Source organism: Cololabis saira, chromosome 7 (genome assembly GCF_033807715.1).
Source record: "Cololabis saira isolate AMF1-May2022 chromosome 7, fColSai1.1, whole genome shotgun sequence".
In the NCBI taxonomy this organism is placed as follows: Eukaryota; Metazoa; Chordata; class Actinopteri; order Beloniformes; family Belonidae; genus Cololabis; species Cololabis saira.
Window position 1 is genome coordinate 32,257,256 of NC_084593.1, and position 26,323 is coordinate 32,283,578.

General features: G+C 39.1%; 2 protein-coding genes across 2 annotated transcripts; one reads left to right on the top strand and one right to left on the bottom strand.

Annotated features, from left to right (window-relative positions):
- Positions 1 to 954: 954 nt before the first annotated feature.
- Positions 955 to 11,111, bottom strand: tspan7 (tetraspanin 7). The gene is made up of 8 exons (XM_061725654.1): positions 10,822 to 11,111; positions 6,044 to 6,232; positions 5,895 to 5,969; positions 5,704 to 5,799; positions 3,672 to 3,827; positions 3,485 to 3,568; positions 1,629 to 1,713; positions 955 to 1,544 (listed from the first exon to the last, which is right to left on the bottom strand). Exons 1-7 carry the CDS (start codon positions 10,906 to 10,908, stop codon positions 1,645 to 1,647), a joined length of 756 nt encoding a protein of 251 aa, XP_061581638.1. The 5' UTR covers positions 10,909 to 11,111; the 3' UTR covers positions 955 to 1,544; positions 1,629 to 1,644.
- Positions 11,112 to 12,598: 1,487 nt separating this feature from the next.
- On the top strand, positions 12,599 to 25,972 carry srpx2 (sushi-repeat containing protein X-linked 2). The gene is made up of 10 exons (XM_061725655.1): positions 12,599 to 12,857; positions 15,913 to 15,993; positions 18,342 to 18,533; positions 20,068 to 20,244; positions 20,520 to 20,643; positions 20,722 to 20,843; positions 20,958 to 21,137; positions 23,207 to 23,340; positions 23,448 to 23,569; positions 25,292 to 25,972. The coding sequence occupies exons 1-10, from the start codon at positions 12,809 to 12,811 to the stop codon at positions 25,470 to 25,472; spliced, it is 1,362 nt and encodes a 453-aa protein (XP_061581639.1). The 5' UTR covers positions 12,599 to 12,808; the 3' UTR covers positions 25,473 to 25,972.
- The last annotated feature ends 351 nt before the right edge of the window (positions 25,973 to 26,323 follow it).

Here is a 26,323-nt window from a genome sequence, read left to right on the forward strand (position 1 = left end):
TGTCAGCAAATAGACTGCTGAACAAGACCTAGTTCGGGTGACGAACTGAGCTGAACGTGTTTCGTTAATAGAGATTTTTATATTATACACATAGGCCCAAGACTATTTATTATTTTTCTATTTTGCATTCCACCCACGGTATCATGTAGATTATTCATGCACTATGCACTTTGTCTTTTGTCTCTCTATCTTTTTTAACTGCAATGATGAGCCTGCACAACCAAGATTTTTACCCATGTTACTTAGTAATATGATGTGACAATAAAGATTGAATCTTGAATCTTGAAATCTTAAATATCTAATTGAGCTGATAATGTGCACACTAACAGTGCAGCAGTGCAGAGGTCAAGTATTTTATTGAACCTCACTCAGTAAACACACCTAACAATCTGAAACTAGACCTGCAGTTAATATTAACTTAAGAGACGTTGCTTTAATTCACAACCATTTATGTATCGATATTGTATTACAAACAGTATGTCACAAGAAAGCAAAAAATAATACTGAAGTTTGGGTTACACTAATGGATAAGATCATTTTAAACTCTTCCTACCTGTGAAACCACACCTCATAAGACTCTGAATAATAAGAATCTGAATCATCTCTACCTTTGTTTTCATGAAAAATGTGTTAAATCAGTGAGATTGATTTGTTCTCAACCCTTGTGTTCCACATTTACATTTCCTTACTGAAAAATATAAAGAGTAAACAGCTAATCACAGAGCCCAGATGCATTGCCAGATCATTAGATGCATCTTTACACTGCTTTAAACCAAAACTAGTCCCCTCACACTAGAAAACTGTCTTTCGCAGCTTGTTTTTGATGTGGATCCCTCACAAAGATGATGAAAGGGGAACGTTCGGCTCCTCTTGCCAGAGCATTTTCTTTTGCATCTTTTTGCAACATCAGCAGCAAACAGCTGCTGGACAGAAGCATCCTGAGACCACACATCGTTAAAGATACAGGATTTCATCTTTATTTTTTTTCAAGTATTTCACATGCAACAACAAAAGCGAAAACCACTAAACACTGAAGACTGTCATACAAAACTGGCAGGGCGGCTGGAGTTGGCACACGTGAACGTAGGTTTTCAGGAATACTGTCCCAGTATTAGTAAGGTTTGTTACCAGATAACCCACCCAGACTCGGACCCAGGGTGGCGGGCTCTCGTCCTCGTCAGGCTCGAATGGGTTTCTCATGCACGAGTGGTGCTAAAGTTAAACATTTACTAGCTCATTGTCCACTAATTACAAAATAAGGCAGATGCAAGATAGGAAATAAAAACATTGACAAATGAACTCAAGTGAAAAATACATAAAGACAGCTATGATTACTGGAATTAGTTAATTAAATGTGAAACATCCGGGTCCCTTTTGATTTTGGTCGAACCGCGCCGCAGGTATCATCCCTTTCAAACCTTTTCCCTTCAGTCGTTGGGAGACTGAATAAAAGAAGAAGTGTTGCGAGTTTCCCTTTCTAAAATGATAGACTAAACACATTAAAATCTAAACCCAGACTGGAACACGGGCTGCCCATCAGTGGCCTGCAAACAGAAAAGCACAGATTTTACAAAAATCTTCTCATTTGCATCTTGTCTGTTCATCCAAATTAATCAAAACCAGCTTACCTGTGGAGGGCAACTATTAGACCATCTCATACTGGTTGCTGGTTATGTATCGAGACAAGCAACAGGCAAGGAAAATCCCAATGACCTGAGAGGAAATTTAAAAAAAATGGACACAATTTTAATTAAAATAAATGAAATATCTTCTTTTTAAAAAGGGAAATATTGTTGATTGTAAATAAAAATAATCTAGTACATGTTTAAAGTGTTGAAATGAAAACAACAGTGCTGTTACCGGCTATGATTGCTACCTGGGGACAACAATTACAAGGTTCAACTTTAGCCTGTTGTGAGCTCACGTTCGCATCTGCATGATAAATAGTGCAGTATTGATAAAGAGAGAAGTACTGGCCTACTTAATGGGTGACTCTGGGAAGCTGCAGTCATAAAAAAAAAAAAAAAAAAAAAAAAAACAGAACGCAAGTGCATTTTATTACTGAGCAAACTTCAGTCAGTCAGTCACATGATCAAATCACTAGATAAAGTTAATCAAACTATATCTGAAGTATTTTCGAAAGAGGAAAGCCTTCAGCGTTGTCCTGTGCTCTTCATGTAGTGAAACAGACTCTGGTTCTGGTGTAGTGGCTGCTGTAGAAACATCTGATACCTTCACTGGAAGCATCCATCATTAAATATGTTACATCTTCCGTTTCTCCATAGCAACCGGTCTTACTGATAAGCCACATACACACAAGTTAAAGATAAAGGATGATGCAACAAGAGATGTTCTGGTACCACTTGTTCCTTTTTCAATACCTGGGCTTTGAATTTCAGCCAACATAGACCACTGAGCTTTTATTATATTCTTCTCTTGACAAATTTAAACAATGTAAACATAAATAAATTTAGCATTTTAAATAAATACATAAATAAATAAATAAATAAATAAATAAATAAATAAATAAATAAATAAACTCAAAGAAGGTGCAGCCACAAATATGGAAAATAAAAAAGCATTTATATGTCGATATTTGAAAACATTGGAGGTTCTGCCGTTCAGTTATGCAGTAAAATCAAACATTTTCGATGATCAACAAGAGAACGATGTATTCTACAGTTTTGTCCATCACTGCTCTGGCTTTCTTTGAAGAATCTCTAATTTCTAAAAAAAAAAAAAAAAAAACTCCAGCGTTTGCTGCTTCCATCTGTCCCTTTCACTTGATAAACTTGTGCTTTATGACGCGACAGCTCCTTAAATGCTTAATAATAATTCTTTTTTAGGCAACATTCATGTCACATCTGGAAACGACAGCTTTGCATAATGTTGCAGTTTTCCTGGTGGGTTTTTCCAGCCTCAAAAAGCACCATACTGCCGAAGCAAAGGTGATGCTAGACTGCCAACTCTGTCCAACAACTCATCCCGCTCTTTCTGCACCGCGTCACTCATAACAGGACATCGAAAGGCTATTTTTCAAAATTTCCTGTGCAGGACTGTATAAAAACAAAGAATAATAATTAGGAGTCTGTATAAAAATTACATAACATCAGATGGTGCAGAGATGTAATTAGTTAGTTATTTTTAGCAGCATCGACAAGTATTTCCGGTACTGGTATCGGAACAACTCCAGATGGTAGCTCTTGATTTTGCAAATCCCACAAGAGTCCAGCTAATTTGATGTTGTGAAAAAAAACTATTTCACTCTCCTCCCTATATTTAACAAACACAAAAAAGTATTTCAGATTTTTCTTCTCCCTGGATTGGATCTCCATCAAGATTTTGGCAAACATCATCTAGTCAAGTTCTTCTTTGCAAACTGCTAAATTTGAGGATTTTTGAACATCGTCTCAGCAGCTCAACCCTAACCCTCTATGCATGCTTTTAAAGAAATCAGGGCTAATTGTGAGTAAAAGTGACATACCTGGAAGAATGCGATCCCAAAAGAGATCCCAGCAATGATTCCCAGGTTGGATTCCATCACATCGGTCACCAAAGCAAAGCACCCCTGTGAAGCAGAAAAATAAAGCCTCAAGAGTGCAACTTTCAAGCTTCCTTCAAACACAGTAGTTAAGTAGCTACGTTGTTTACGGTAGCTGTCTCTAACTCACTGTTTGGTACACTTCTTTCCCAGCTTTGTCGATGTCTTTCAGGATCTCTGGTGTGCAGTTTGCGGGGTCTATACAGCAGCTGGATGGGATCCCATTCTCGTTGAAGTAATTTGTGTCCTTCCAGTCCGTGTAATTTTTCGCTCCACAGCATTGCAGCTAGAAAAGTCACACAAATGTCTTTATGGAAGAGAATGAGCCATGTCCCTGCAGATGTTGTGGATCACCAGTGTTGTGCATGAACGAGTTCAAATGAACATGTTCATTTCCGTGAGAACGTTGAACTGAACGCAACATATTTGCAAATAAAGAACTTGAACCTGGACTTGTTCATTCTGCAGATCACGAACTGGAATGTGAACTGTTCAGATTATGCGAGTTTCGGCTTCACTGTTTGGGTCCAATTACGGAATAATCCTTCTCATTTCACCAGCGGGCGGCACATTTAAAATACTCGACAAGACGACGACTTTACACTACATTACCCACAATGCAGCGCACACACCAGCATAACAATGGGCACCAGCTCCATGGCAACGGTGGCCCGAGCCCGGTGCAGTCTTTACGAATGACAGGTGAAGAGAGAGATGTCGCAGCGTCACCGAGCCGTCAGATGATGATCCGCTTCTCATTATCTGCAGGGATTTTACACATCGTCTCCCAAAGAGTCCGACGGTAGAAATCTAACCTTTCTGTGCAAATTATGTCCACCTGCGCTGAGAAAACAAGTCCGAGCGTCTACCTCGTCAACTTCAAATTTGAAACGTCATGTGGAGTTAAAGCATCCGTCCAGTGTGAGAAAATATCTGCGAATCCTTGACAATCAAAAAAAGTCACCAGGAAAGACAAAAAAAAAAAAAATCAGGAAAGGCCAAGAAGACCCAACAGCCCCCAACGACCCCAGTCACATCGCCTGCAGCCTTCAGGGGTTTGATTTCCCAGCAACAGGGAGACACATTGATAATGGTCTACATTGTTGGAGATTTACAGCCTCTGAGTAAAGTTGAAAAGCCACTAGGACAACACATGATTGTCTACAGCAGAGGTCTTCAACCCTGGTCCTCAGGACCCTGTCCTGCATGTTTTAGATGTTTCCTTCGACATCAGCTTGTCATCCAGGTCTGCACAAGTCTGTTAATGACAGTCATTTGTATCAGGGTCCTGAAGCAGGGAAACATGTATAACATGCAGGACAGGGGGTCCTGAGGACCAGGGTTGGAGACCACTGGTACGGTGAACAGTTTTAGGATAGGGGGGCGTTTCATTCGTACTTCTCACCTAAAAATATTGAAATGAACTGAATTTGAACTACTGTATTTTCCCCACTATAAGGCGCACCACATTATAAGGTGCACCTTCAATGAATGACGTATTTTAAAACTTTTTCCATATATAAGGTGCACCGCATTATAAGGCGCACTAAATATATGGTAAAATACCGTACTATAGTGGCTGGGGTTGAGTTATGTATCTACCTGATGGAGCTGCGCTACAGGAAATGCTACAAAATCCTACAGCAAATGCAAAAAAAAAAAAAAACAAGAAGAAAAGTACCGTATATCAATTATTATCATTATTAACAAAATAAAAACCAGCTTTGCTCCGTCTCGTCAAAGTCGCCATTATGCGAGTCAGCGTCGCTGTTGTTGTCTTGAACATCTGTGACGATTCCTGACGTTTTTAGTGCCATTACTTCGATGACACCAACTACATTACCCACAATCTCCCTGACTACAGTAACAGAAATTACCGTAATGATCATATATAAGGCTCACTGCATTATAAGGCGCACTGCCGGTTTTTGAGAAAATTAAAGGCTTTTAGGTGCGCTTTATAGTGCGTAAAATAGGGTAGTTCAAAATGAAAATGGTGAACTATGAACAGGAACTGTTCATTTTTAAACTATGCGAACTGAACTTTGAACTAGTTCATGAGAAGTATGAACTTGCACAACACTGTGGATCACCTATGAGCAAGATGCGGAATGTACAGAAGCAGAATTTAGAGCAGCAGTGTGAAGGAGCCTCCCACTTACGTTTCTCTGGATGCTGTCAACAGTATGGCTAATACTGTCGGTGCTATTGTAATGCTTCACTGCCTCTTTGAAAGCAATGCCCATTTTGGCCTTGATCTGTTAAATTAAAAACAAAGAAGGTATATTGTAATAAGCTGACACATTTTTTATTCTTTTTCTTTTAAAGAAAGTTGATCATTTCAGGATCTCACCTCATGCCTGAAGATGAAGCCTGAAATTCCAGCCACAAGCTCAGCCAGGAACACCAGAGTCAAGAACATGGCATACTGACAGAAAACGGAAACAAGTATCATCAGGTCCAATCTGATGGGGAAAAAGTTATTACAGCTTCTTCACTTACCAGTTTCAACATCCATGGGCTGCCGCGGCACGTAGCGAAGCAGCCAAACAGTCCAAAGATAACAATGATGGATCCAGTCCCGATGAGGACGTATGGTGCATTGGTGCTCTCATCAGAAGCCAGGGACAAATAGGCCTCCAGGCTGACCTTCCCCCATACGCCGACGGCCAGCAGGATCACGCCTGTGAGCTGAAGACACCAACAGAGCGAGTGAGCTCCAGCATCAAAGAGGCACACTCTGACAAAAAACCTCAAGATTAAAGGTTTGAAACCACCTCACTCACTGGTATGGTTGGCGCTTGGTAAAGCCCAGCAAACAATCCTTTTGCACTGTCATCAAATCTTCAGAATTGTTTCTTTATTTTAAGCAACAACATTTCTGACTCCACATTTCTTCCATGGCTCAGTTTGAAAATGCACCACTTAATTTTTGTCACAAAAAAGCAACAACTCTAGAATTTCTTTCCTCCCATCAAAAAAGGTACAGTGCATTTAACTGAGCAATAATCAATTAAGCCAGAAGAGTATTTGATTAGTGCAAACCTGACACCAGCTGCCTTCTTCCCTCTTGTTGTGTGGTAGCTGCCCTGAGCACCATTAGCAGCTTTGAATTAGTCTGATTTACTCTAAAAGACAAGCGATGACTCCAATCTGACAGATTTTAGGGGTATTTTCACTTAACCATGAACCTCTGAACTGAAGAAAAGCACAACTGCTCAGTTAAACTCTATGCTGTGTCTCAGGAGAGCAAATGCAGAGGAGTACGATTGCATTTCTCAAGATGTGCAGTGAGACAAACCTGTTGCACCGGTGACAAGTTACCTGACTAATGTGTTGTGTTTCATTTATCTACCCATCGGTTTTGGTAAAAAAAACACACCTGGGAAAATCTTCTAGCCTCGGCCTGTGGTTCAATAATCTCAGCATCTTCTGTTAAGCCCCCACACGAGTCATTACCCTGAGGGGAGTGGACAGCTCAAACAGCCAGCTTCAATAAACTGCCAGATAAAAGCCCCGACCTGAACTTTGTAGTAGCAGCAGCATTAACCTCAGCTGGCTGGTTTCATCAGTCCAAAGATCAACAGTGAGAGCGACAATAAGGGCTCAGTTTCAACTGAAGACCAGCTTATGTTTATTCTTTGTAGATACGGTACACTTAAAGCAGGTTTAATTAAGGTCACTGGGGCAATCACTTTGCTCTCAATTGTTGAATTAATAGATGTATTAATATTGCTTGTAAAGAAAAAAGAAGACATAACATTCAATGATGGCTGCTTCCAGTTATGGTTCTGAAGACTCATCTCACCGAGTCACCAACTTTCTCTTGAAATGCAGTTTAAAGATATTTTATTCCTTATTTATTCAGACTTTACATCCACCAATGACAACAAGATGTTACTCTCCCGACCCATACCATGATGCAGCCTCCACTGTGTTTCACAGAGTGTAATGTTGTTGCACTGCGACAAAATCTTTTCCTACAAACATAATGCTTTTCATTTCAGCCGGAAAGACTTATTTTTGAAAATGTTTCCAACAGCTGTCATATGCATGATCTTAAGCAAACTGCTCACAGAACGCCACCTTTTTTTTTTTTTTTTTTTTTTAAAGGTTTTTTTGGGCTCTAGTGGCCCTTTATTGGAGATGCAGACTGGAAAGGGGTAGAGAGAAAGAACGGGGAAGACACGCAGCAAAGGTGCGCGGGCTGGATTCGAACCCGCGACCGCTGCAGGAGGAGGACTGTAGCCTCAGTATATGAGCTGCTGCTTAACCCGCTGCGCCACCGAGCGGCCCAGAACGCCACCTTTTTGAGGACTAACCAACATCTTTCTCCTTGACAAGTTTCCACCAGCACGAGTTCAGCCTGGACAGCACAATTCAACCTGTACTTGCTGGCTACTTGTCTTGAGTGTTTTTAATTTGTGACTGCTCTGCCTCCTTCCCTCTGTTAAATGGTGGGCTGTTTGGAAATGGCCTCATAACTCTTCCGAGATGGATGGCCAACAACCTATGACCTCTCGGTAAGACAGAGGTTCTGAATATGGTCATCTGCAATTGTGATGACAAGATGAAGCTGCTCAAGTTTTCACTCTGATCTGCAAAACTAAAAACATCTTTGGACAAAGTTTTGACACAAGCATTCGCCATTATTAAACTGTTAACATTGATAGAAGTTAGCAACAGTAACTAAGGGGGCGGGACTTATCAACAGATCAAATGCCTCTTTAAATCTGTTGATTTTTTCCACACATGACTTTTTCATTTTGTCTTACATTTTGTTAAATATTCATACAATGAAATATGTCAAAAGGTTGTTCATCACAAGATGTGTTTTTTTTTGTCTCAATACATAAAATATCCTATAAACAGAAAAATTGTTTACTTTCTTTCCGTCATATTCTTTCCTATAACAAGATTCAAGTAGGCTTGCAGAGATATTTGAGCAGAAATGTAAGAAAATAAATCGAACCATTTACAAACTGCCCCAACAATTATTTACAAAATGTTGCTCAGCTGCTGTATTACCTGACCCTCCTCTGTTATCTTATCTGTTACCTTGGGTTACCTTGAGTCACAAAATCTAATTTGTGACATTTTATGGTCACTTTAAATATTCACCTACCTGTGAAAACAGCAATACTAATAATGTCAGCAGTAAGAATAAAAAAAATCCACTGAAGCTTGCTGTCCTGCTTAACATAGTCCCATCTGTCAAACTGAGAGATGTATTTGGCCTTTTTTGCATCAATTTATAATGTGTTTCCTGGATAGAACTATAAACTTTGTATTAGGAATTATAGAAAGTACAAATAATATAAATACAAAAAGCTTATTCAAATAAATTATTTTGGTGCTGCACATTTGAACTTTTTAAAACTACCTTTGAAACACAATGGAGTTTTTTTTTGTTTCCTCCTTCCCAGGATTAGTGAACACACCATTCCCATGACATCCAAGTCGCAAAGAGTACAGATTAAAAAAAAAAACCTCTGAGCTCTCTCAGGGAGAGCGCAAGAGGCTACATAAAGAAAAAGCAGGTTTTCTATGAAGCCATTCTATTTATTTATTGCTCACTTTGCCGCTCAATAAACTTATGGATGTTCATGTTTATAGTTTATGGAAAATAAATGGGCTAGTTTTCCATAAACCATAAATGCTTCATAAACTGCAGACTAGTGTTAAGTTTGGCTCTCTTCATAAACATTTCTCTGATGATTTCACGGTTTAATACTCATGAATGCCACCTTGCAATTCATCACGCTAAGACTGCCGGTTTCTGATTTAAAAGGATGCTACCAATTCCTGTTTCTTAGCATTGTATGTGTGCTGAGCTGGTATGTTGTTAGTATTTGAAAAATAGTGGTTAAAAAAGAATAAAGCATGTGAAGAACTATACTGATCTCTGTGATCTGAACTGCAGGCTTTCTTAAAATACTTGAAAAATATGATCTCAATAAAGAAATTAAATTATTCTTATTTACTTTTCTGTTTTCACCGCTAAGTCTCCAAAATGCAGCGTAAACTCAGACAGGATGTTATCAAATACACATCAGAGCTGTCTAATACCGCTATAGCTCAGCCATAAAGTAATATGATTAAATAAAAGTATGTAATCAGATTATATGCAGGAGTACTGATTTAAGAATAAAGGTTTGGCCTTGATAAAATCATTTAAATGACTGGTTGATCTTCATATCTTCGTTTTCACGAAGATATGAGATCAACTGTGTATCAATATAATCAATATAAGATTAAGCTAATAACTTCACAATCTAATAAAAACTGATTATTATAGTTTATCTATATTCTAAAAATGTTTTTGTTGGACTTTGTACGAATCCTTCTGCCTAGTTACCCCACACATTTTATTATTTATTAGGCACAGGCAAAAAAAGGACTGGCCATCTGGCTCTTTTTGGGGGAGAATTTAAATATTTTATTATGAGCATGTAAATCAATTGAGACATAAATCAACATTTAAAGAAACATTGTTAGCTGTTGATTATAGTTCTTAGAAAATCTGAATCACATCAAATGTCTTTCCATTTTATATCAGCCAAGACAATTTCACCAGCAACTTTGGCCTTTACCCTGTTATAGTGACACATAAATAATTGAGGAACTGACGATAATTATATACTTTGTCTACAATCACCACTAGCATCTCTGCTGAAATTCAGTTTTTGTTTTTATAATAATGATAACCTAACATTTACTATTAAATTGATCGTGCACAGTTGCCAATATTGCAGATATTTGCAAACTGAACTAAGTTTTTTTTTAGACCAAAAGCGTACAAAAACCTTGTTATCACTTATCTCTGATCGTTAATTGATCGATTTATCGATTGTTATTTAAAGCTTAACGTTAAACTTCCATATGAAAATCGAACAAGAGTGAAACAGAAACCCTTTTGCCCGACTATTATTAAATGACTTGAAATGCGCACAGCTGTTTACTGAGACGCGGACGCGCAAAATGTCTCAGAAAAGGTCGATAAAAGCGGAGAACTTTGGCTCCCAAGTCCTCCAACAAGTGGGTGTCGGATCAGAACCAGAACAGCTGCGATCGGAGCGCTTTTCTCCAACATCCAGCCTCTGCAGTGATTTTGTCGGCGGCCTCGTTGGCACATTGAGCCCATTGTTGCTCCTTTATGAGCTCCCTGTCTGTCCCCCATTAAGCCGGATTTATGGTCCCGCGTTACACCTACGCAGATCCTACGGCGTAGGGTACGCGTCGGTGTAACGCGGAACCATAAACCAGGCTTTCCAACTCACCCAGAAAATGAGGCTGTAGGAGATGAGGAAAGTCTTCAGGCAGGTGATCACTGGCTTCGTCTGAAGCCGGCGAGACGGCGGCGACATGTCGGGAGTTTGGTTTCGGGCTTGGACAAGAAAATAAATATTAATAATAATAAAAAAAAAGTTCCCTTTCTCAGGGTCTCGGCAGTCGGCAGGGAGATGCGGGGGGAAAAACTTCGGGGATAAATCCAAGGAGAGAGGGGAAGTGTCGTCACTAACCCAGAATCACTTTCCTGCAGGGATATTGAGGCTTCTCCGATCAGAGCAGGGTCAAGTTAGCAGAAACAACCACAATAAAACCTGAGATGAGGTTCTACCTTCCGGGTTGAAGCCAAATAAGACGGGTTGCAGTCCATCGACTGACCACTGGAGGCTGGCTCCAGAAATGAGTCTCTCTATTAACAAAAGTAGTGAACATATATATACATATACATATACATATACATATACATATACATATATATATATATATATATATATATATATATATATATATATATATATATATATATATATATATATATATATATATATATATACAACAAGGACAAGGAATACAGACACTGTAAATGTCATTCTACTCTGCCTTGCTTTTATTTCTATTTTAAAATTATTATTTTACATCTTTTTTTTAATTTTATTTATGGCATTTTATTTATTGTGGCACAAAATGGAGAAGCGTTCCAAATTAAATTTTATGTCTGGCATGCAATGACAATAAAGTCTTTCTAATTTCTAATATATACCCACGTAGGGGGCTCCCACTAGAGTCTAGACCACACTCACTAAGTAAATAAAAGTGTTCATGTTCAACCATGTCAACTGAACATATTTCCTGAACATATTTCCAAATGTGCAATGGTGTAAATTATAACACTGCATATACGTATTATCTATGGTGTTTATATTGTTACTAGTATTTTTATTTTTATTATTTTGGTACATTTTCTCTGTTGTAACACAAAAATGTCTCCATTATGAGACGAATAAAGGAATTCTTATTCTTAAGCGCTTAGCTATAAGCGCTTAAGAAGCTATAAGAAGTTTGCTTCTCTTTTGATTAAATACAAGACTGTGCTAAAAAAAAAAAAAAAAAAAAAGGGGAATAGCAAGAAGGGGCAATGTTTTACATTAGCACCCCCTAATAAAATAAATGATGTGCTTTTGTTTTGAAAGCAGCAGCGCTGCTTCCGGTGTAATTGAGTGCGTCTTTACGCGATGCGGCGCTGTGAATTGGCACAATTACGTCAGCATGGTAAACAAAACCATCACAACGTGGCACTCATTGAAGTATAAACATCTATATTTAATTTTTTTTCTTTTTTTTCTTTATTAAATGTCTGATTTAAATTTTGACTCCTAGTGTATTATAGCATTAGTGATTTGCTTACGACGTTTACTAAATCTTAACCACAGATCCTTCATTAGGCTACAAACAACACGCAAGTTCTGTTTATTTGCCTAATTGTAGTGTTTTCAGAATTTGTGAATTAAGCATCCTAACAAATTAATAAAGGAAAGACTGCAAATGTTTGGGTAAATACATTTGAGAGGAAATAAAGTTTGAGAAAAGATTGATAGTAACAGGAAAAAAGGGGGAAATGCAGCCATAATTAATCTGATTATCAAAACCCACGTGTATTTGAATGTGTGAAGTCAGTAAAACGTTTCAAATAATCATGATTAATGCAACAGTGGGAGGAAACGGCAGGAAAAGCCCTTTAGTGCCACCGCGTGGTTTTGACTGTGATGATGAACCAGAGGACCGACGCCTCACTGCCGACATCCTGGAGAGACGGGGGCGTTTGTCCTCAACCAGCTTTTAAATAAGTCCACATCTTCACGCTTTTTGTCGTCAACTCTGTTGCAAAGTCTCCTCGAGATTTATTTTATTCTTTTATTGTTGGATTAAGTTCACCGACCTGAACAATTTTCTCCAGGATATTATCGTGGAGTTTCTGACATGCCCCTCAGGAGCTCTGTTGCAGTGTTCATCTTATTAAACGTCACAGGTGAGTCCACGAGTATTAACACACTTTCACAGCATATTTTTAATTGTCTCTAAACTCTAAATAGGAAGACTGATTCCACTACTGGAGGAAAAAGTAATTCTCTGTGGGAAAATATGTTACATGATGCCTCGGCAGCTGGTTAAAATGAAACACAGCCGGATCTTTTAATGAGAAAATACCTACCAAAGGCATGATAAGTCCTCTAGAGCTCAATGTCACTGCTTTCAGTTTCTTAAATATTCACTTTACTGCAATGGCAACAAGAAACGTTTCAGTTTTCACGTTTGTTTTTTAAAAGATGCATGCATTTTCAACTGTTCTTTTGTACAACCAAAGTTTCCTTTTCATAGATATTCATCACCATTTGTTTTGTTGTGGATCTTAAAGCAATTCATACACAAATAAATAAATAAATAAATAAATAAATAAAGTCAAGTAGGCTAATAGATTTCTAGGAGCAGACTCTTTGCCCTGCAGCTGGGAAATAACTTCTCAGCAGTAGCAACACTTGTATTAGACCCAGATGTGCTACATGCATATTGAGTGCTCTCTTCCTCCCAGGAACGAAAATCTCCTTCTCAACATCTCCCAACATGCAACTGGCCAATCTCCAGTCAGGATTAATTTACCATTATCCCCAGCCCTCCTTGGATGCTCCTCTCTTCTTGAAAGCCAGGCAGTTTAATTACAGCTGGGCTGCAATCATTGGCTGTTAATTACTGACACCCCCCTCCCCACGAGGCAGAGCGAGTAAAGGCCTTCATTTAAACTTGTGAGATAAAGATATGACCTGAGAGCAGCCCAGAGGCTCATAAACCCAGGATTGAAAGGATGCACATCAGCTTTGTCATTGGAGATGGATCAAATGCTGAACAGCCTTCTTGTGGCCGCGTGACTCACCCCTGCTGCATGGCCTGCTCACTCAGTACGCATGTTTTCTGCTCTAAAGTCTCCGCTGTGAATGACACATAATGTGTGTCAGTGTCTGGATATTCTGTTTCATTTGAGTTCCACAAGAATTTAGATAGTTTATTTCAGTAAAAACCACAAGCTCAGTAATAGTAAAGTACCTTTAGAACTGGACGTAGTAATACTGATGAGCTAGGTTTGTTTACGTCCCGTGTGACTAAAGTTCTTTTTTGGGGGAAGTGTTACAGAGAACACTGGAGTCATTATAAGAAAATCCGTATGACTCGTTGTCTTCTGGAACCATCTGTGCTAAAGTGACCTTTTATTTAGTTTAGCCCAGTTGCGCAAGAAAACTGACAAAACTGAACTGAAGTCAAGGATGCAGAGCAGAAACGGGTGGAGACTCATACGTTGGAGATTTTGGAACCGAGTCTCAAACATGAAGTTATCTTGAGAATAAGAGGAACGTAACAGCAAAAAGTTATTTGTTTTGCAAAAAATGTTGTGCTTTAACCATTGGAGGGATTAATGAATTCATGATGTTTGTTAGAAGTTATTGTCTGAAATGTTGAAATGTTTCATAGTGACAGGCAGAGAACAACAGAGTAAGTTTTGCATGCCTCCATTGTTTAGCTATAGTTATGAATTCGTTCCATCAGTGCCAAACTGTGGTTTATGGTGAATTTCATCTAACTGGAAATGAATGTTAGAAAATCTGATCCGTGATTTTGTTTCCATGTCGTTTTTAAATGTTTATGGAAAACATCATGTCCAAATTCATTCATTCACTCTTCCTCATTTATCAATAACAAAGCCTTTATTATTAGCCCCAGCCCTCCTTGGATGCTCCTCTCTCCTTGAAAGCAATCACATGGCTCTCACAGCTCATACGCTTCCCACATGCCTCCACATTGTACTGTAGGTCACACCTCTTCTGCAATGATCTGCAGGATTTCAAAGTTATAAGGCCTCCTCTCCACTACTCTGGTCTTTCTTCCACATATTTGTGTGGGAGTTAGGTTTGGAGTCTATGTGGACCACTCCAGAGATCTGCTAGCATTTTATTCTGCAAGTAAGCAGGATGTTTCGTATGCCAGAAGGTCCCTCAGAAAGGAAAGGCCAAGTTTATTTATGTAATTATTTCCCCCCAGGCCCTTTGAAGTTTTCCTCCACACATCTTAATGTAATCTTAATTTCAAGAGATCAACTAAGAATTGCCAGCATGGCAGTCTTGAAGAATATGAGTTTTAGTGATCAAAAACAACTTGCTCTTTCTCAAAACATAGACTCTGCAGAAACTTACTTGGAGAAAGAAAAAAGAATTGTTTGAACTCACAGCTTTTATTTACAGATCAAAACAAGACATGCTTTCACTCAAGCGGGTTGAAGGAAATGTAATGCTTTAAGTTTTGTTTCTCTTTTTTTTGGCAAGCAGGCCAGGACACTTAGTCAAGTGAAGAGGGTCATCAAAACTTTACATGAAGTGGAAAAACTTTGGCAGTCAGTGCTCAGAACATCCAGCTCTGCCATCACTGGATTTTCCAACAAGAACACAAAATAAAGCCAAAATGGTTAAACAATAATATTTTAGAGAGGATTAGCATTAATTAATTCCCAAATCCCATTTAAGTCTGTGGAAGGAACAAACAACCACAATGATGGGAAGGAAGCTTGAACATCAACACAGAAAGGGAAGCGGGCCAAAATCGCAGAGGAGACATGTGAAAAGCTTGGTAGCAGTTATAATAATCGCACGATTGTTGTGGTGGCAGCTTAAGGCTTTATTATTAATAAGGAAGGTAAAAAGGTCAACTTAGATTGAATTTATCTTTAACAAAATGCCATATTATTTGTCACATGTTCATGTTATTTACTCCTACAAGAATCTGATTAGATAGAGGAGATACACATTTGACACACCTCTGATATTTCCATTAGAGCCACTGATTACAAATCCAGGCGTTTGTGGACTGGAATGTCAGAGGAAGCCTGAAAGGAAGTAATGGAAATGAGACTGTGTGTGGAGAAATGTGTCCTTTTGTTTTTGTTTGACCAGCATGTTATGGGTTTCAGCCGTACTATTTCACCAACCAATTAACCAGTGTGAACGTTTCTTCACTGTTTCCATGTGTGACTGTTGTTTCAGCTGGAGCAGCGACCACGGTGAACGACAGCTACAATGACTACTATGCAGAGGAAGATAGCGCTCCGCAAATTGACAACACAGGTGTGTATGTAAAATAAAAGTATCTTCCAACCTTTCACACTACCCTACCTCATTTGAACTATAGGATTTCATAGTAAGCTCTTGAAATGATAACGCAGTGCAAAGTTATTGAAATAATAACATCCTTAAAGGTAACATTGAAGAGGTCGTGAGTTGGCTCCTAAAATTCTCTAAACTCTCCGATGCCTCAGGTCTCCAGCAGGCTGGTCCACAAACATGGGCCGGACATCACCGGGGTCTTAGTTCTTACTTTGGGTCAAATTAGAGGGTCTCTTCCAGAAGACCTGAGGGCTGATTTTGTTCTTCTCATCCTTCCTATTCCCCTTCTTCTCATCCTGCTTGTCCTCCCCCTCTTCTACTCCTGCCTCTCCTTCTCCCCCTCTTCCTTCTTCTTTGTCTTGTCATTGTCCTCCCACTTCTCATTCTTCTTTTTCCTCTTCTTCTCCTACTTCTTTTTCTAGGGTCAACACAGCGGATCACCTGTTTCCATCTCATGTGTTCTGCATCTTTGTCTGTCAGACCAACCAAACTTCATGTCTTCTTTCACCACATCCAGAAAAAATCCCTTTTCCCCTCCTCATTATCCATCCAATACTTTATTATTAAATGATTAAATATCCCTCTTACATATTTGATAAACTGGGGAGTCAAGAGTGGAATAGACAAGAGTTTTACAGTACTATCTCTTCTAAAATTGACAGCCAATAAAGACCTTATCATCAGTGTGATACGAGCCCCCTATCTGGTCTTGGTCAACACTCGTGCTGCTGAGTTTTGGAGAAGCTGTGGATAAGATACAGGAGTCTAAAGGATTGAGATTTAAAGAAAGCTCCTGCTCCTGCAGGAGTTAAAGTGTGCAGTAGACTCACTGAACTGGCTTAAGAGACAAAGGGTGGCAATGTTCTTCAGATAACAGAACCCATTCCTCTGTGTTTTTAACCTGTTCTGAGGGATTTGACGTCAGGATGCGCAGTTTCACATTCAGGTTTCTCTCTCTGAGCTTCAGTTCCAAGGACCCAAACAAAAATGATCTGCCACACATTAATTCAAATCTGACATACAGTTCAAAAGGAATTGATGGAAAGAGATGTATTTTTGTGTGTGCATACTATACTTTAAACATAAATCTTTTCTTTAAAAACCACCTTGCTGTTGAAAAAACATTGGCTAGAATGTTTGAGCAGGGCGGCAAGGATTTTTTAAAGAGAACTCTGGTCTTTAAAAAGACATAAATATCTAATCGTCCAGGGATTTTCTTCAAGATTTATTTAATTTTATGTTTTAGTCGTGATCCTTTACATCGAAAGTGAACTTTGAAACGAAAGAAAATTATCATAGGATTATGCACCGGTGTGATAATATATAATAATGTCTCATGTTATATTCTAGTTGAATAAACTCATGCTATATACAGTACTCGAGTTGTAAAAAAAAATCAGGGGGGATGGTGGATTTTATCATATGGGGACAGATCATTTGTGCTGATTACAAATAATATAATATATTAAATAATAGCAGTGACCAAAACACCTGCAGAAATACTGCAGGAATGACATAGCAGCAGTTAAATGCAGCCTTCTGTAAGCTTTAAATATCCACTGGGCTTACATCAAATACATCAAAACACAACAATAGAAAACAGTTTTCTGAACTTATCTATATAACTCTGTCCTTCATAGGATAAGTAAAATGGATCACTGCAAAAATATTTGTCTTATTTCTAGTTAAAATGTCTCGTTTTAGTAAAAAAAATCTCATTACACTTTCACCTGTTTCAAGTAGATTTTCACTTAAAATAAGTAGAAAACTCTGTCAGTGGAACAAGATTTTTTTTGCTTGTAATAAGAAGATAAATCTTGTCCCACTGGCAGACTACTTATTTCAAGTGAAAATTTACTTGAAACAGGTGAAAATAAGTTATTTTTCTGGTGTTATTTTTCTGGTGATGACTCTAAATGTTGAAATAGCAGTAAAACCACATTCATTGATGAAATGACATAAGGGATGGAAAGGGGGGATGATTTGGATCGTTTTTATTTCAGGGGGGGATGCCATCCCCCCTCACCCCCCCTCAACTCAAGTACTGGCTATATACTGACATTGTCAGAATATATTACGAGTATTATTACACAAACAAACATGTAGGGTGTTGGTTGTGAGCACATGGGATTTTCTCTTTAAAACAGATGAGATTTATAACACAGTCGATATGAAGTTAGATATTGGCGGTTCAGGCATAAATGTTTTTGGCATTTATTGTGTTTGAGCATCTAACATAAGACTACACATCGGTGGTCTGCTGTGCACCATTCCTCCTTCACCCACGTCTGATTTGTCTTTCATGACAGACCCTTACTGGTGTAATCCTCTGAGTCTGACCAACGGGGAAGTGACCTGCCGCTCCCCTCGTGGTAGATCCTACACGAGCACGCTGGGAACCCGCTGTGAGATGTCCTGCGATCGAGGGTACCGGCTGCTGGGAAGGACCTCGGTTCAGTGCCTCGCCACCCGCCGCTGGTCTGGCACCGCTTTCTGCCGCAGTACGTGGACATTTCAAGTGCGGTGTTTTTAATCTGAACCTTAATGGAGCCAACTTTCCTGATTTGATTCCATTGCATTGCATTTCCAACATGACAATCATGGGAGAATCTTTTCTGGAGTAAAATATCAAATTAATTGACCCAGCAAGGATTAAAAACACAAATGTATAACCGCATTATTATTTAGCAGAGGTGTCAAAAGTATTCACATTCATTACTCAGGTAGAAGTATAGATACTAGAGTTTAAAAATTACTCCTGTAGAAGTTGAAGTATCAACTCAAGTTTTTTACTCAAGTAAAAGTATAAAAGTACTGGTTTCAAAACTGCTTAAAGTATGAAATTAAAAGTAATGTAAGGGGGAAAAAAGCCATTAAGGACAAAAGCCATTGAAAATGATGCATCTTAATATAATGCAAATATATTAAAGAACCATATATGTGTACTATTGAGCATTAACATGTGTTTCAGAGAGCAGAAGATATGATGACTAGTTGCCTATAAGTATTGTAATGGTGCAAAAAGTCAAACTTCAGAGGCATGTTATCATTTATCCTAACCTTTATTGGAATGTACATCCAAGTTTAGTTGCAGGAATCTGAGGGAACGGATGTAAGAACAAAACTGGACAAGATCATCTGAAACAACCACAACCAAATTCACTCTATCCGGATGGAGCAATTTAACTGGATAGTTGTTTTTTTAAAGGCTGAAATGAAATAGAGTAACGAGGCTGTTTTTAAAATATGTAAAAAGTACAGATAATTGCGTGAAAATGTAAGGAGTAAAAGTAAAAAGTCGTCTGAAAAATAATTACTCCAGTGAAGTATAGATAACTAAAATTTCTACTTAAGTAAGGTAAAAAAGTATTTGTACTTCGTTACTTGACACCTCTGTTATTTAGGATGTTTATTACCATGTAATGAGTGTTAATAGCAGATAGAGTGTTAATAGCAACCTGTTTGTGGGTCAAACAGGTTGCCATGGACATGACAACATGAGACAGATTCAAGAGAAACCAGTTATTTTGGTTATGACAGAATAAAGATCACTATGTCATGTCTGCAGTTTATGCTTTCTTCAGAGTATTATATAGGTTTTTGTGCATGTGAAAGTCTGCAGAGTAAAAAAGGCCACAGTCCATGTTTTTCCTAGAAAAGATGCAGTTTCTTAAAGGCCTCATTGTTAGTCACAGCTTTGCTTTCTTTATTGACATAATAATTACCTACTATACTGTACCTTCCTGGTGTATAGTGAGGCATTCGTGAATGAATGAGCTGCTGGCTTGAAATCTGTGACCAATCGGCTGACCCATCAGAAAGAGGCGATTTGTGGCATTAATGCACATAGGCCTTCCTTACCAATAACAGACCCCAACAATATCACTAAGAACTGTAAAGAACTCTACAAGTTTTAATTTGGGAAAACTGTTAAACTCACCTACAATCACAGCTGTGTAAGTTTTTAAGATGTATTTCAGTTTCATGTGACCACACTGACCTGTTTTTTGTTTCTTTGTGGCGATGTTTCTTTAGAGACTCGTTGCCATGTGCTGCCCCTCATTCCTCACGGCAGATACACCTGCAGTCAAGGCTTTTTTGTGGACTCCAGGTGCGCCTTCACCTGTAAGCCCGGTTACCGCTTCGAGAATGAACACTCACGGACTTGCCAGCCCGGGGGGTCGTGGAGCGGCGTGCAACCAGTGTGTTCAGGTGCATTTTCAATAAATGCGTAAACTTATAAGCCCTTTTTCTTTTGGAAATTCTGTGCATCCATGAAATACTGTTATCAAGTTTCTCACTCTTCCACAAGCCCGTACTGCAGTGTTTCCACTCTCTCTGTCTCAGAAAAACAACCGTATTTCTTGTTTCTGCCCTCTCTGGATGGAAATCAAACTGCAGTCTTTCAGTGTTTATAGTCTGGTTTTTGTAACTGGCTCCTAAAATATGCTCCAGTGCAGTGTGAGTTTACCAGCTGTTTGTTTCAGATACCGATCCTCCAAAGATCAAGTGTCCTCCATCTAGACTCAAGGTTGCAGAGCCAGGGAAGCTGACAGCAGTGGTGTCCTGGGACCCCCCCACTGCCTCAGATACTGCTGACAAATCACTTGAGTATGTTTCTCCTTTCTTTGCCTTTCAATCCCTTTCTTTTCCCTTTTAAACCTGACACTTGGCGTCCTCTCTCTGCAGTGTGGTGCTAGTGGGCCAGCAGCCCGGCACTGCTTTTAAAGAGGGACTGAGCATTATCCGATACAAGGTGTTCGACCAAGCCAGGAACAGAGCAGCTTGCAAGTTCATTGTACGTGTGGAGGGTAAGATGTTGAGCCTTGACTTTTTATTCTTCTTAATTTTTTATCTTTTTGAATTTTGAAACTCAAATAGTACAAATGGAGTTGAAGCCAAGCCCAACTGTTCTCTCCATCCAGTGAGAAGATGTCCAGAGCTGTTTCCACGCCTGCATGGTTCCCTCAGCTGCTCTTCTGACAGGAATAACTACGGTGCAGAGTGTGAATACCACTGCGATGGAGGTTATGAGCGCAGAGGGATGGCTCGTCGTGTCTGTCAGTTCAACCGCGGCTGGAGCGGAAGTCCTGCCGAGTGTGTCCGTAAGTTCTGAGTACCGTGCATCAATAAGTGGAAAAAAATAAATATAATCCTTGCTTCAATTGAAACTCTTGCAATCATAGGTTTACTGATATTATTATTGATCCTGCAGTGGTCAACCCACTCCCCCAAAAGGATCACAAGATACATCTAAAGAGTCATGACATGATTATAGAGCACGAATAGAAGAACATTTGCTTAACATTATTTTTTCAGTAAAAAAAATGCAGCAAATTTACCTCTTTAAAAAACTATATAAACTGAAACTGTGAGGGGAAATGTCTTTGATGGCGCCTGCAACATGAGAGGATCCCTCAGTTACATAGTTATGATTGAGGGTTAAAGGTCAAAACGACACCACTGGTTTAATCAACTTCGGTCTGGAAATGTTTGTGTAATTGTTGTTCCTCATTTAGTAAGTTTGTATTGTCCATTACCTACTGGTACTGTTGTTCTGACCATCACTGACGTGTATGTATGTACTATATGTATGTACTATATGTCCATGTCCATTATGTCCATTACCTTCTGGTATTGTTACTCTTACCATTGCTGGTATTTATTATAAATATAAGTTAACGGTTAACTATAAATATTAATACGGTATATACATTGTTCCTGGATTTGCAGGCATTGTGGCCATGAAATGCATCTGCATTTCGTGGCCACAATGTGTGTGAATTTAGGTGAGGTGAACTGTAGAATTTTTTTTATTATAATTTGATATAGGTCTTTTTTTCATTTTTTTGGTTCAAATGTTGAGACAGGAGGAAGCCTTAAAAAAAAAAAATCTGTCAAGTTGTTAAAGGTATTGTGACATCATTTTTAAAATGCTTTTAACACTATTAAAAGTCTTGGCCAACATCCCTCAAATGTGTCTAAAAGGGTGTAACAAGAAAAACTTAACTCTAGTACTCCATTCCTGGCTTTTTATTACAGTCTTTTTTTGCGCCGTGAAAAACGCTTCCTTTCCCCCCTTTCCTGTCAATCATTGCTCCGCTCCTCCATTATATAATTATCTCCACACACACGCGCGCACACCGACCACAAACCTATAATACATATAATGTATCTATAATGTTCTATAATACATCCATGCCACAAACACCCACACACACAGCCCAGACAGGGCGACTACAGCCCGGGGATGAAGTCCGTGCGCACACCGAACCAGACTTCTAACAGCGGCGTCGGAGAGTTAAGCCGGGAGCGACAGGCGAAGCATGCACAGAAAAGCAATCCACCGCAAACAATCATAAAAATAAAGGCATGCGAAGCAACAGTGTCCCCTTATCTTAAGTCCAGTCAGTGGCCGCGGGTCTTCTTAGCAGTTTTCCTCCGGTGATGAGAACAGAGGGGGCTCTAAACAGCTCCGTGTTAAGCCTCATTTATGGTTCCGCGTTAAATCGACGCAGAGCCTACGCCGTAGGGTTCAGCGTATGGTGCGCGTCGCCGCGTAACCCTACGCCGTAGGCTCTACGTCGGTGTAACGCGGAACCATAAATCAGCCTTTATGGTGCACTGGAGAGGAGAGGAGACAGGGAGCTGGGTGGAGGGGGCGGTGATTTAGCGGGCCGTTACGTAACGGCCCGCCAGCAAACCACATGCGCCGTTTTTACATAGTTATGCGGCAAATCCCAGAAAGCACACAATACACTGAATGTTAAAAGTTAGTTGTTTTTTGGGTGTAATTGATGTCAAGACACCCAACAAAACACAAAAAATCAAGAAAAATGTGTTTTTCATGTCACAATCCCTTTAATGAGAAACAGGGGTGGGATTAAATACCGGTAAGTTTTCTTCTTCCCACTCCCTTTCGAGTGTTGACGAATTAATTTGTATTTTGAACCTGCACCTGAAAAACCTGATAAAAGGTATTTGTTTAATTTTATGTTGCACGCAGGTAACTTATGTTATGTTTATTGCTCGAAATAAAAATATGAATTGAATTGAATTGAATCTCAGAGAGTTAACTGTGATTTACAACTAAACATGCAATTAAAGTAAATGTATGTATACATACTGTATGGGTGTATAAGTATAGAATAAAAGTGTGGTTTTGTCTTTGCAGCGATGGATATAAAATCGAATGTGAAGACAGTCTCGGCTCTTCTGGATCAGTTTTATGAAAAGAGAAGGCTGCTGATCCTCTCGGCTCCTAACGTAACTGACCACGATTACCAGCTGCAGAACCTCATGATACAAGTAAGAAAACATTTCTCTGCTCACGTCATCTCCCTTAAGTGTCTACGTATGTTTAGAGAACCAGAAAAAAACTATGAAAAATCTGTCTTCCCTTTTTCTTCAACCAGAAAGCTGATTGTGGATTAGACCTGCGACGTGTTACGGTCGTGGAACTCCTGGGCTCTCCACCGCGCGAGACGGGCCGCATCAAGGAAAGTCTGCTCCAGGCCGAGGTCATCGAGGGCTTGAGGTGCGAGCACTACCAATCCCATTTCATTATTTAGTTTGTTCATCACTCATCTCTACAAAATAAAACAGTTCATTGAGATAGAAAATTCCATCTTTACATTTCTACTTCAGGTCTAATTAACTGTAAAAAGCTGTTTCATCGCACCTTTTAAATGTCAGGACTCTTCTACTGAAATGGAAATCTCTGTTAGTCAGACTTCAAAAGCTGGAAACCCTCACCAAGGTTCTAACACCACTGAAAATAGCAACCTAAACCTAAAACAACCTAATAAGTGCAGGAGTGCAGTGATGGGATTTCAACCGCACTCACAAAATATCAAAAGTAAATGATTGGCTCTTGTTCAGAAGCTCTATAAAAGTCCAACATTTTGCACTACAAATAGTAAAAGAGATGTAGAGGCTAATTAATCCCAGAAGAGGTACACAGACAGACTTTTCCCCCCTAAAAATGTTTCCAACAACTCTGCAATTTGAGTAAGGGGCACTGCTCAGTTTTTCCAGACTGGAAAATCTCCCAGCTCTCAGTCTCTCCACTGACACAGAAGCCCCATAGTCTGCTGTACTATTTACTATTGTGGGCTGTGTGAGTGAAGAACACACCACAGAGATGTTAGACATCTGTAAGTAGGATTCCTTATCAAGAGTGTATCCACATAAATATTAGCAAACAAAACCATTAAAAGTGATCTGCTAAATATTCCAGTATTAAAGCCACTCTATGTACCAATAACACTTGTGACCACATGGGGGCAGCATATCACAAAACAGTGCTCCTCTTGGGGGGAATTACATGTGTGCCAGAGATCTCCAACTCATTGAACCTGTGGGCCTTTTTGTCAACACTGCAGACCTGTATTCCCTCATGGGGTCAGAAGTGGCATTACAAGTAGATTTAGTGATTGTGTGCAAGGCAAGGCAACTTGTTCTGTATAGCATATTTCAGCAACAAGGCAATTCAAGGCGCTTTACATAATAGAAATATGATAAGTGAACAGGAGAAAAAAAAAAGGACAGTCAAGAGAGTGACTTGTACCGGTAATGAAAACAGAACTGTCACATAGCACTTTTACTATTTTAGTTGACCATTTTTCATTTTTAGTATATATATTACTACGTAAGCAGTGATGTTTTTGGAGAGCAGACCGGTTGAACTGTTGCTGAGCTGTTGAGAGCTCTCTTGATGAGTGAACCTCGTACTATTTGATCAGCATATATCCAGAACTGGTTCTGAACACTTTTGTGACATTGCAGGCAAATTTTGCCATCTACTTCTGTGTGAGGTGACAGTTGTCTGGAATTTCCTCTATTTCCATGCAGTTTGTCAGACACTAGACTGGAGCGGCTCAAATTATTGAGAGATAGATTTTAACAACTTTTTCCAGTCTGCTCAGCATAAAGGACTTTACTTGGAAATCTTTACTGGTGCCAGGATATACTTATGATTTAATAGCTCCTATAAATAAACTGGACTGCCTACTTGGAATAAAAAATGAGCTCTATAGCTGCTGAATGTTGAGCTTATGTGAAACAGATAGTTGCTTACTTTGTGTCCCCTGTTTGGACTGTGTGCAACATCAAGCTCCTCTGCTCCCCTTCCCACATTTTACAACAGTTTTATAATTGCTATTTAAAAAAAATCTACTGATTATTCTCTTTAATCGCAGTACAACAGTGGACTGAAGCCTTTTTTAAAGATATTCTTTACACATGTGTTTTTCCCCAGGCAAGTATTCAGAATCTCCAGATTCTACTTCAGCATGTTGCTGCTGGACGAGCGTGGACACGACCGAGAGCGCTTCATTACCCCGGTATCGTCGGATGAGCTGTTCTCTTACATAGACGGCTTCCTGCTGGATGAGGAGGAACGGGAAAGGCTGGAGCTCAAGAAAGATTTCTGCGAATAATTTTATGAACTTTATTCTGGTTGCCACAGCAATGAAGCCATCAGCGTTGCTCAGATAAGGACTTTTGAAGGAAACGCTTAAAGAAAAAGAACAGTTCCTCATGTTGAAATGTGATCATTATACTGTGCTACACTGAATTCGTAGAATATTATACTTAAAGTTTAAGTTAGTCTTTCTTTTTTATAGGGGAATTGTTTATAATATTTGAGCTTTTAGTGCCTGCAGCAGTTTTTAACAGTGTCACCTCATTTAATTGATGACTTAAACTGCTAATATGGAACTTTAAAAATTTAGAGTTGTTCAAGGTGGTAAAAATGTGCTCTTGAGTTTCTGTTATGAGTAGCTGTTGGACTGACTCTGTGATGAAACTCCTTGATTTTTCCAAACCAAAGAGCTCACTTAATCCACTTACTTCAGATAAGACTGTTCATTATCACATCATGTAACCTCTCTTGGAAAGAAAAGGAAAACATTTTTCTAACAATAAACCACCTTCACAGGGCAAACAGTTTGTTTTAATTGAAGCAAAAAGCTTAGTTGTGAAATACCAGACAGACAATGGCCGGGTTTCCCAGATCAGTTAAGTAGTTCTTAACAGCGAAAGACTTCTTTCAAACCTTCTTAAGGAGCCTGTGAAAGAAAATCGCGTTTCCCAGAGTTGCTCTTAGCTTAAGTATCTCTTTCATTAAGAAGGAAATGAAAGATGCTGCTGACCCAGTCTTTCCAACCATCTTAGTGAACAAAGACTCACAGATCCAGCCGCGTCAGGCAAATCAATATCACACCAAGCAATGAGATATTAAAACAATGCACCCCGCACAAATTTTGATCTATTTTATACTTTAGATTTA

Coding starts and splice junctions, on each gene's coding strand:
- tspan7 (XM_061725654.1), bottom strand. CDS start 10,908: ATGTCGCCGCCGTCTCGCCGGCTTCAGACGAAGCCAGTGATCACCTGC. Junction 5,800..5,894: donor GCTTCATCTTCAGGCATGAG/GTGAGATCCTGA, acceptor TTAATTTAACAG/ATCAAGGCCAAAATGGGCAT. Junction 1,714..3,484: donor TTGGGATCGCATTCTTCCAG/GTATGTCACTTT, acceptor ATTTCCTCTCAG/GTCATTGGGATTTTCCTTGC.
- srpx2 (XM_061725655.1), top strand. CDS start 12,809: ATGCCCCTCAGGAGCTCTGTTGCAGTGTTCATCTTATTAAACGTCACA. Junction 15,994..18,341: donor TCCGCAAATTGACAACACAG/GTGTGTATGTAA, acceptor CTTTCATGACAG/ACCCTTACTGGTGTAATCCT. Junction 21,138..23,206: donor AAGTCCTGCCGAGTGTGTCC/GTAAGTTCTGAG, acceptor TTGTCTTTGCAG/CGATGGATATAAAATCGAAT.